Genomic DNA, 10,736 nt, shown 5'->3' with positions numbered 1-10,736 from the left:
GCCGGGGGATGCCAGGCGAGGGGCGCCGGGGGGGGGCCGGGCAGGGCCGGGGGATGCCAGGCGAGGGGCGCCGGGGGGGGACGGGCAGGGCCGGGGGATGCCAAGCGAGGGGCGCCGGGGGGGGCCGGGCAGGGCCGGGGGATGCCAGGCGAGGGGCGCCGGGGGGGGGCCGGGCAGGGCCGGGGGATGCCAGGCGAGGGGCGCCGGGGGGGGGCCGGGCAGGGCCGGGGGATGCCAGGCGAGGGGCGCCGGGGGGGGACGGGCAGGGCCGGGGGATGCCAGGCGAGGGGCGCCGGGGGGGGGCCGGGCAGGGCCGGGGGATGCCAGGCGAGGGGCGCCGGGGGGGGGCCGGGCAGGGCCGGGGGATGCCAGGCGAGGGGCGCCGGGGGGGGACGGGCAGGGCCGGGCACAGCCTGTTCCTGGCGCTCGGCGCCGCCGTGTCCTTGCGGGGCGGGGCGGGCCCGTCGCGGGGCATTTAAGGGGCGAGCCCGGCGCCGGCTGCGCAGCGACCCCGCGGACCGCTCCGTGCGCTCGGCCATGGGCCCGCCGAGCCCGCTCTGGAAGCCGCCCGCCCAGCGCCGCCTCTCCCGCTGCCTCCCGTCGGGGGCCGCCCGCAGCTCCACGGCCCCGGCCCCGGCCCCGGTCCCGGCCCGGCCGCTGCCCTACGAAGCCATCCCGCGCAGCGGCCGCAACGCCTGGCTCAACCTCCTCCGCTTCTGGCGGAGTAACAGCTTCCAGCGCTTCCACCTGGTCATGCAGCGCAACTTCCAGCGCTACGGGCCCATCTACAGGTGCGGCCCCCGCCCGGCGGGCAGCCGGACTCCTGGGTTCCGCGGCGCCCCGGGGCTGGGCTCCGATCGCGGGTTTGTCCCGCACCAAGCAGCCGCCTCCCCGCCTTGAAGGGGGAGCTGGGCCCGCCCGGCAGGGCCCCCAGGCGGGCTGGTCAGGCGAGTGTGGGGGTGAGCCCCCACCGTGGGGAGCGGCCAGACGGTGGATCAGCCCATTGCTGGGGTCTCTAGGGTGCCCTGCCCGGGCCGAGCTGCTCCCAGAGCCAAGGGATCCGACCCGGCCGCTGCTGAACCGGCCCCCGCTGGAGGGGACAGAGCCGAGCCGGTGGGAGGCGCCTGACAGCTCCGTGGTACTGGGGATGGCGAAGCTCCATCCACCGACCTGTGCCCCGGGTTCAGGGCTGCATTTGCCTACAGCTGCTTTCCTGGGTTGCCCACCCCCCTCGGGCTGAGGTGTTCCCAGGGATGGGGGGCTCCCAGCACTTCCCTCCAGAGGGGCCAGCCCCTGTTCCGTTTAGAGCCACTGGCATGACAGGGCCAACCCCTGGAACTCCCTGCAGCAGGAGATCAGAGTCAGACACCCAGGCTGGATATTTTGTAAAGGATAATTCCACAACCATCCCTCTCTGGCCAGAGGGGGGACAATCAGCTCTCATGCTTCAGGGCCTGAGCTGGCCACAGCTGCGGTCAGGAGACTGAGAGCACTGGCCCCAGCTTCCACACCAGAGCACCCAGCAGTGCTGGGAATCCTTTGCCCTGTGCGATACGCCCATAGCTTGGGAAGAGGCAAGGAGAGGGTGGGTGATGGGATGGGAAGTGCTAGGGGCTGGCAGAGGATTGTCTCTATGGCACTTGCCCACGGGCTCTGGGTGGCACCGGCTCCGTCTGCATGTAGAAGCTACATTTCCAGGAGAAGCAGCAGGACCAAGCCCAGCTCAGCAGCTGCTGGCACCAGGGAGCCTTGGGGAATCCGTCACAGTGACTTGCTCCACTCGGTTACCCTTTGGGAGGCCCCCCACCCAGGCCATATCCCAGCACAGCCGGGTGCCCAGCCAGTGCCTGGCCATGGGGGAGTGTGATGGGCCCCTGAGGGGAGAGGGACTCCCTGGAACAGGGCTGCATCTGGAGCGATGGATCCGGAGCACAGGGGAACCCACACTGGGCCTCAGGCTGCGACTGGTGCTGAGCCTGGCAACGGGGTTAGCTGCAGGTGCCAGCTCTTGGGGAGTGAACCCCGCTGGTGCCCACGGGGGCTGGGGCAGGACCAGCAGCTGGGAGAGGGGTGGGAATCCCTGATGGCTGGATTTTTAATCCCGAAGGCCTCCTGCCCTGAACCCTCCCTGGCTGGCTCTGGGAAGAGCTGCCCAGGACTCTGTACCCAGCCCCCGGCCCCTCGGTCCTCGGGAGAGGCTGCGTGACCCTCTCTTCTCCCCAAGGCCCTGCTCGCGGGGGTGGGGCAGCTGGGGCCCAGGCTGGTGCGACCTTGGAGCACCCGCTGCCAGGGCTGAGGCTGGGCTCGCCGGGCCGGGCAGCGGGCGCCGAGCTGAGGCCTGGGCTCTTTCGCACAGGGAGACCGTGGGCACCTACAACTGCGTCAATGTGCTGCTGCCCCGAGACGCGGCCCAGCTCTTCCAGTCGGAGGGGATCTTCCCGCGGCGCATGGGCATCGAGTCCTGGGTCGCCCACCGCCGGCTCCGCAACCACAAGTGTGGCATCTTCCTACTGTAAGGGCAGCCACCCGGCTGGGCGGGAGGCGGGAATGGGAGGCAAGGCAGAGGGAAGGGAGTTGGGGAGGGGGGTGGGCAGGGCGTGAAATGCAGGACAGGGAGGAGGGCAGGGGCAAGGCCTGGGGCAGGGAGAGACGAGAGGGGGTGAGAGGCCTGGGGGACAGTGGGAGGGGAGGGGGAGGCTGGGCCCAGGGGAGCTTTCATCCCCCTGGGCATCGCCTGGTAGCTAGGATCTGCTAAGGTGAGAACTGAGCCAGTGACGGGCCACAGCCACGCAGGGACGCTCCGCTCCCTGGAGCCAGGTGGCATGTCTAACTGTGCTCCCACGGGTGCCCCTTTGCTGCAGATGGTGGGGGCCAGGCGCTCAGCGCTCACACCCAGCCCTTCCTGCCCCTAGAACTGAAGGGGAATCTCCTGAGGCTGAGGGCAGTGCAGGGTTGATGATACACACCCCAGGCAGTTCTGATGCGAGGGCAGTGTTGCTCACCAGCTCTCCCGCCCCCAGGAATGGGGAGGAGTGGCGCTCGGACCGCCTGATCCTGAACAAGGAGGTGATCAGCCCTGCGGGCACCCGGAAATTCCTGCCCTTCCTCAACGCTGTGGCCCAGGACTTTGTCACCCTCATGCACCGGCGCATCAGCAAGAACACGCGCCGCTCGCTCACCATCGACCTCTACAGCGACCTGTTCCGCTTCACCCTGGAGGGTAGGTGCAGGAGGGGCTCCAGGCCCTCGCCCCACGGCCCTGGTCGTCACGGCATCAGAGGAAGGCCCTGTGGCCAACGGGGGACATGCAAAGCCCTGCCCCTGTGGGGTTGCCCCTGGTGCCCCCTGCCAGGCTCTGCCTGGCTTGTCCCGGGGTCCAGGCTCGCTGGTGAGGACGAAGCTGGGTCCAGTGCACCACATTCAGGAGCTCTGCATACCCTACTCCATCTAGACAAGCCAGGCCCAGGGACTCCTAGCAAACTGCCCCGCACCCGGCAAAGGTCGGGCTGAGTTCTCCTCTGCCCCAGCCATGGGCCTGCAGATCTGTGCAGGGTGGCCTCCTGCCTGCCTCCCATAGCCCAGCCGGATGGACACAACTGTCCACGGCCCCCTTGTGACCCAGGGCAGGTCGGCCCCCCTGGAGCATTGTGGTCGCAGCTCTCAGATGTGGTTTTGGTGTGGAGGGGCCCTGAACACGGTAGCAGGGAGCCGAGGGACAATCAGGGGAAGGTGGGGGTGGCCTTGTGCTTAACCACCGATCCAGGACACCTGGGTTCAATTCCTGGCTCTGCCATGCTGTGTGCATGGGGGCAGGCTGCGCCCGGCTCCCGATCTGTACATGGAGATGCTGATTGAGTGGGAGCTGCAATTAGATCCATTCACGGTTCCCCTCTCCTCCGGCCAGCAAGCAGCTACGCCCTGTACGGGGAGCGGCTGGGGCTCCTGGAGGAAAGCCCCAACGCGGAGTCGCAGAGGTTCATCAGCGCCGTGGAGACCATGCTGCGGACCACCTTGCCGCTGCTCTTCATCCCGCCGGGCCTCATGCGTTGGGTTAACACCAAGCTATGGAGGGACCACATCGAGGCCTGGGACACCATCTTCAAGCATGGTGAGTCGGGGGCGGGGGGCATCACTGTACGAAGGAGTGGGGCATCCCTGCGGGGTCTCCTGCAAGAGGCCTCGGGCCCCGCAGCAGGGGCTGCTCTCCTAGGGACGCCCGGCCCCTCCCTGAGAGCCACACACGGTACAGGTCGGAGGGTCGCCTCTTAGCAATGAGCTCACACCCCGGCCACACAGCCCCGTCCCCCCGCAGGGCCAGGCTGGGGCACTGTGCCCAATGCTGGGGCAATGAAAGAATCCCACGCAGCGCTCCCTGCAGCATGCAGGATTTTCCTTGCGGGTCTGCCTGGGGTCTGCCCACCTGAGACATAACCAGCTCCCAGCAGTAAAACAACTGCAAGATCGTGTCCAAGCACGCCCCTGAGTCGGGCTGACCCACACCTGCAGGAGCACCGTGGGGCTTGCCTGTCACTGCCTCTAGCAAACTCCCCATGGCCCCTTGCTCCCCCACACTCTTCCTCCCCCTTCCTGTGGCAGAAACGGCCAGTGGGGAGAGCCACAGAGTTTGAGCCAGGACTCCTGGGTTCCATTCCCGGTTCTGGGAGATGGTTTGGGGGGCGCTGGGAGCCAGGACTCCTGGGTTCCATTCCTGGCTCTGGGAGATGGCTGGGGGGAGCTGGGAGCCAGGACTCCTGGGTTCCATTCCTGGTTCTGGGAGATAGTTAGGGGGGCGCTGGGAGCCAGGACTCCTGGGTTCCATTCCTGGCTCTGGGAGATGGCTGTGGGGAGCTGGGAGCCAGGACTCCTGGATTCCATTCCTCGTTCTGGGAGATGGTTTGGGGGGCGCTGGGAGCCAGGACTCCTGGGTTCCATTCCTGGCTCTGGGAGATGGCTGGGGGAGCTGGGAGCCAGGACTCCTGGGTTCCATTCCTGGTTCTGGGAGATGGTTAGGGGGGCGCTGGGAGCCAGGACTCCTGGGTTCTGTCTGGAGCTTTGCAGTTGTGGGATTCTGGACACTTGCCCTCTCAGTTCCTCTTCTCTAAAGTGGGGAAGGCCTCATTTTCCTCAGGGTTTCTGAGGCTCCGGAGGATGGTCCCTGCCTGCTCTGCTCCCCTGGCACCTGGGGCTCTGGTTTGTTTCCTGCCCTGGGGCTGAGGGGGGATTGTGACCCTGACTGCGCGTCCCCAGCTGGGAGGAGTCGCTAACTGACCCGTGCTCATCCCCCAGCTGATAAGTGTATCCAGAACATCTACCAGGAGTTCTGCCTGGGGCAGCCCCGGAAGTACTCGGGGATCATGGCGGAGCTGCTCATGCAGGCGGAGCTGCCGCTGGACTCCATCAAGGCCAACATCACTGAGTTCACAGCAGGTGGCGTGGACACGGTGAGTACCTGGCACCCTCCCCTCTGGCAGGCTGGCTGCAGCCCCAGGCCAGCTCCCTGGCAGCGACGTGGTTCGGGATCGCGGGCAGCCCAGCCCATCCTCCCAGAGCGCTGGGCCTTCGCTGGCCTGGGCCGCGGCTCAGAGCTCCTGGGGTGTCTGTGCTCACAGCTGCAGCCAGCTGCCCCTGAGCTACGGGGCACCCACTTGGGCCAGCCAGGGGCCAGCCTGGGATCCTGATGGGAAAGGTCCCTGTGGAACCGAGTGGGGAATTCTCTCCCTGCCACAGGACTCTATGGGGTTCCTGACCTGCTGTGGACAGGAACTTGTTCCTTATTGACTCCTCTGGGTCTCTAGTGCTCCCTGTAGCTCCCAGTTCAATCCCCATGGGGCCCTGTTGGCTTCATCCCCACTCAGGTATGGGAGCTCTCCTCATGGGAGAGAATGGCACTGACGTCCTTCCCAATCAGCTTGGCGAGGGCGCTGCCAGGGCTGCATTGAGGTGGGCATGGCAGGGCTCAGCCCTGGGTTGGGCCTGCTCAAGACCCTCCCGAGCAGCCTGCTAAGCAGCCCCTCAGTGACTAAATCCACAGGACCGAGAAATGCTCCTGGGGGCCCTGGAGAAACCGGAGACCGACTTGGGGAACAATACTAGGCTCAGGCCAGAGACCTGCAGCTAATACTTATGGGCGGGGGGTGAACCAGACCCCCAGTGCAAGGGAGCAGGAACAGCTGAGGGACCAAGGGGGCAGCAAACAGACCCTGATTCAGCAAAGTGGCACAGCATGTTGTGGGGTTGCATAGGCAGAGAGCTCCCCTTGGTGGGGCTCTGCGAGGTCCCCCCCCGACTCAGGGCACCTGGATCCTGCAAGGAGGTAGCCACGCTGGAGAATGCTCAGGGGAGAGCTGGAGGGGCCAGGGGGAAGCACCTACGTGAATGGGTCTGTTGTGACCAAGGGGGTTGAACCCCATGGAGGGAGCGGGGTGATTCAGGGGGGAGCAGGCCTAGGGTGCCGAGAATGGGGCAGGGGGACAGAGCCGAGGAAGGTTGAGGCTGCATCTCAGAGAACACAACTGAGACCGACAAGGCTGGGGATGTTTCAGTGGCTGATAATAGGGGGTTGGCCAAGGCAACTGGGCCCCTCCCGCATGGGCCCCTGGGGCCGGCCAGTGAGACCCCCCTGTGGTTGTGCCCAGCCCGCTGCACCCCCAGGTGAGGCATGGGGGTGGGCTGGCTCTGACTGTCCCCTCTGGCCCAGACCGCCATGCCACTGCTCTTCACCCTCTTCGAGCTGGCCCGCAACCCCAGCGTCCAGACGGCCATTCGCCAGGAGATCGCCGAGGCCGAGTCGCAGGGCCCAAGGGAGCTCTCCAAGGTGCTGAACTCCATGCCCCTGCTCAAAAGCACCCTCAAGGAGACACTGAGGTGAGGGCCAAGGGCACAGCCTCCGGGGCCCATGGGGAGCTGCCCCTGGAGGGGTGGGGGAAAGGAGGGTGGGCTCTGCTGCCCAGGACTCCAAGGGCAACTTCTCCATCATGCCAGGCACTGGGTCTGGGGCTGAAACGCCCGCCCAGGGAGTGCTGGGAACGTGACTCTCCGGGCGCAGGACTTGGGGGGCCAGCCCGGCCAAGCGGTCCCTACAGCAGTGGGGTCTGGCCAGGCACGAGGTGGGGAGAGGGCGTGGGCAGGTCGGGGCAGACACTGCCGGGCACAGATGGCTGGGGGATGATCCAGGATGAGGAGGGCAGCCAGAAGCAGGGAACGCTGGGTCCGTGGGGTTCAAAGCTCAGCAGCAGTAGTGGGTGAATGAAGGGCAGCGGAAGTGACACGGGGCTCCCCCGAGGGGCCATTTGCCCTGAGCAGCGTCGGGCCAGCTGTCTAGATGGCGACGAGGGAGGCGCAGGGGACAGGCAGCTGACGGTGCGGCTCTGTTGGCAGGCTTTACCCTGTGGGCATAACGGTGCAGCGCTACCCAACCAAAGACGTGGTGCTCCAGAACTACTGCGTGCCAGCTGGGGTGAGTCCCTGCTCCTCTGCCCCCCACCCCCATTCTCTGCAGCCGGGAGGTGCCCTCTTCCCATCACTGCTGGCCCCTCCCTCAGGAAGGGGGGACACTCACTGGCCCGGGGGTCAGGCCGGCTGCTCGGACGCCCGTGCAGATCACAAAGCTGGAACTCCTACTCCGTGCTTAGAAGAGGGCTGGGGGGTCTGGAAGGGAGCATCACACCCCATGCCCCATCCACAGCACTGCACAACTGCCCCAGCACATGATGGGCTTCTCACTCTGCCCCCTGATGCCGCAGGTACCAGCCGCTACAGGAAGCAGGGCACCAGAACTGCCGCGTGATGGGGTACGGCAGGGACGGAGCCCTTCGGCATCAGCATTTCCTGATTTGCCACAAAAAATCCTGGATTTTGATAAAACCACTATTCATGTTTTGCCAATTTTTTTAACCTAAATTTTGACTTTTTCGGGACTCGAGCAATATTTCACAGGGGAAGTGGACGGAGCCAAGCTGAAGGGCTGGCAGGGTCAGCGGGGGGCTCTCTCTGCCAGGGAAGCCAGTACCCTTGGGGTGCAGCCTTCTGTTACCCTCCTGGCCCCCACCCATCAGTACAGCCCCATCTACCTTCCCTGCCCAGTGGGGGAGTGACGGCCGGGGGGGGAAGCTCCCACAACAGCCACATGGCGAGTTACCCTCCCCCTCTCCCCGCTGCCCTCATTTTGGGGTTTTACTGCTACGTGGCAGGGAAATGAAAGAACTCCAACCCCAAAGGCCTCATGACCTCAAGGGCCCGTGGGCTGGGGGGCGAGGTCACCCCGTGACTTCTGTTTGACAAAGCAGCAGCTGTTGCAATGATGGAGGTGTAAACCAATCAGCTCTCCTGATGCAAGTGAGCTTACGTCTGATTGGTGGAGCCTAGTGGCCACCCAGGTCCGTTCCTCTCCCCTCTGCTGCCCCACAGACCCTGTGCCAGGTGGGGCTATATGCCATGGGCCGGAGCCCCGAGGTGTTCAGCAACCCAGAGCGCTACGACCCCCTGCGCTGGCTGAGCAAGGAGGATAACGGCTTCAAGGCCCTGGCCTTTGGCTTCGGGGCTCGGCAATGCATCGGCCGCCGCTTGGCAGAGACCGAAATGATGCTGTTCCTCATGCATGTGAGTCGGGGAGCAGCTCTGGGGAGAGGTGCCAGGGCTCTGGTGAGAGCCGCAGAGCCGGGCGGCCTGGGGGCAGGCCTGGGGCTGGCCCGAGGTCAGGGGCCTCTCACTGTACGTTGGCCAAACTTCACACAACTCAACTTGTTTGTTGGTACTTCAAGAAAATGAGAGAGTTTTTGTAAGACTCTGTGACCTTCCCACACAGCTCGGCCACCGTCCCTCAACCCCAGCCTGCTGTCCCCTGCTATCCCGGCCCTGGGCTCCCCTCAGCTCCGCACTATGTACCTCAGTCCTGACTCCCAGCCCCCTTACCTGTTCCAGGGCTCTGCTCTGCTCCTCCTCCGTCAGAAGTCAGGTTATTTAGGAGCTTGACTTCTTCTCGTTCCATCTGCCCGGGACCGAGCCGGCCACGTGGCCTTTTCAGACACCGGCAGGAGAGACCGGCAGAAACAAGCCAGTAAATGCCCCTGCACGCCCCCGTCCCAGCCCCACGGCCTGCAGCGTCTGGGTCTCCCATCCCCACGCACAGCAGCCCAGCCCGCCCCGGCTGTGGCTCAGGCTAGCCGGCCAGATCCCAGCCCAAGCTGCTCCGGTGTGTCACCAGCTGCCCGTCTCCTTTCAGGTCCTGCGGAACTTCCGGATCGACACCGTGTCCAAGGCAGATATTAAAACCGTCTTCGGCTTCATCCTCATGCCGGAGAAGCCGCCTCTGCTCACGTTTCGGCCCATCGACTGAGCCCCTCGCCCTGGCTCCCCGCCTGCTCCTTCCCCACCCTGGGCGTGGGGGAGGGAAGGAGGAATCCAGCAGTGGGGGGAAGCAGGACCCCTCTCCCAGGCAGGGCATCTAGCTGGCAGCCCCCCACCTCCCAAACGTGCCGGGGCAGCCTGGTACAGAGAACAGCCACCCCACCTTGTAACAGAGAAGTAGGTGCAGACCAGAGAGCCTGTGGGCCTGCCCCTGGATCTCAGCCACACGCGGGGATTTGTAGTCTCTATGGGCTACATGGTGTGGGAGGAGGGTGGCCAGGGGCCACAGTTCAGCCACCTCTGTCCTAAGGGCATCTAGTCCCCCTTTGCCCATCTGCTGACAGGGGAAAGGGGTCTCCTTCCCTGGGAGAGACACAGCACTCGCAGGAGACCCCACCAGCAGCGTGGAACCATAAAGCCATGGGACGGGGCAGGAGAAGGAGGCAGGCTCTGTTGGGAGAGGAGGGGGCAGAGGTGCCAGCTCCCAAATTTCTCTTATTCAAATAAGTGGCCATCTCCCACTTCATGTCAATGGGTCTGAACCCAGCGAGATGTGGGAGGGAGGCTGCCCTTAATAAAGATGGCTGCCATCTCCCATGCTTCTGTATGAGGTGAAGCTGTGCCACTGGCAACGGGACACAGAGACTGTGAGGAGCAGCAGAGACCCTGGGAAAGGGGGATGGGGAAAGTGAGGGGAGGAAGATGCGGATTTACGGGGTGCAGGAGATGTTGGGTGCAAGTGGGAGGCTGGGGGCTGCAGGGGAGGTGGGGAGCAGGGGGAGGTGGGGAGTGGGAGGGAGGTTTTGGGGCTGCAGGGGAGGTGGGGGGCAGGGGGAGGTGCAGGGGAGGTGGGGTGGGGTGGGAGATGGAGGGGATCAGATAGCAGCTCCCCCAGCCTGCATGTCGGGGGGAAGGGGTGTCCCCTCCGAGCAGCCAGGGGAAGACCGTGTTACAGCATCAGCGGCTCTCAATAACTGATCTTGAGTCCTGGGATTTTGCTGCCTGCAGGAGGTGCTGTCATGATGCCACGAAAAGCTCATTCGCACCCAGGACTTTCAGGGCTAGGCAAGCGGGCAGAGCTCCGGGCGAGAACAGCAGGGCTGAGGACTCAGATCTGACCTGCCACGAGCCCTGCTGTGGTGTGACCCTCTAGCAGAGAGAGGGGCCTGGCAGGGGTGGGTGGGGGGTTGCTGAGACCCACCCACAGAGGAGCCCCAGGGCAGCAGGAGGCAGAGAAGCGAAGACAGCGCTAGGAAGTGGCTGGCTGCCCCCAGCGCAGGGGTGAGGAAGTCTCCAGCCGGGAGAGACGGCTGGAGCAGTGTATGCAGTGACGTTTGATAGTTCAACCCAGAATTCCCACCCGCTGCCCAGCGGAGGAGTGGAGGGGCGTT

At 65.3% G+C, this 10,736-nt stretch overlaps 1 protein-coding gene across 2 annotated transcripts; it reads left to right on the top strand.

Moving 5' to 3' along the window:
- The first annotated feature begins 515 nt into the window (after positions 1-515).
- Positions 516-9,937, top strand: LOC311516048 (cytochrome P450 11B, mitochondrial-like). 2 transcript variants are annotated; one of them, XM_084619673.1, is made up of 9 exons: positions 516-791; positions 2,357-2,512; positions 3,021-3,220; positions 3,905-4,108; positions 5,287-5,441; positions 6,698-6,864; positions 7,378-7,456; positions 8,407-8,598; positions 9,221-9,937. In XM_084619673.1, the coding sequence occupies exons 1-9, from the start codon at positions 538-540 to the stop codon at positions 9,332-9,334; spliced, it is 1,521 nt and encodes a 506-aa protein (XP_084475799.1). In that variant the 5' UTR covers positions 516-537; the 3' UTR covers positions 9,335-9,937. The 2 variants fall into 2 exon arrangements, with proteins under 2 accessions (XP_084475799.1, XP_084475800.1); XM_084619674.1 differs by lacking the exon at positions 8,407-8,598.
- Positions 9,938-10,736: the final 799 nt, after the last annotated feature.

Source organism: Lepidochelys olivacea, assembly GCF_965140295.1.
Source record: "Lepidochelys olivacea isolate rLepOli2 genome assembly, chromosome: 2".
NCBI classification, from domain to species: domain Eukaryota; kingdom Metazoa; phylum Chordata; order Testudines; family Cheloniidae; genus Lepidochelys; species Lepidochelys olivacea.
Note: the sequence above shows the minus strand (reverse complement) of the source record. Positions and strands in the feature narration are given on the sequence as shown.

Excerpts from the sequence above, each read along its gene's own strand:
- LOC311516048 (XM_084619673.1), top strand. The coding sequence starts at position 538 with ATGGGCCCGCCGAGCCCGCTCTGGAAGCCGCCCGCCCAGCGCCGCCTC. Across the intron at positions 7,457-8,406 it reads ACTACTGCGTGCCAGCTGGG|ACCCTGTGCCAGGTGGGGCT; the intron begins GTGAGTCCCTGC and ends GCTGCCCCACAG. Across the intron at positions 8,599-9,220 it reads TGATGCTGTTCCTCATGCAT|GTCCTGCGGAACTTCCGGAT; the intron begins GTGAGTCGGGGA and ends GTCTCCTTTCAG.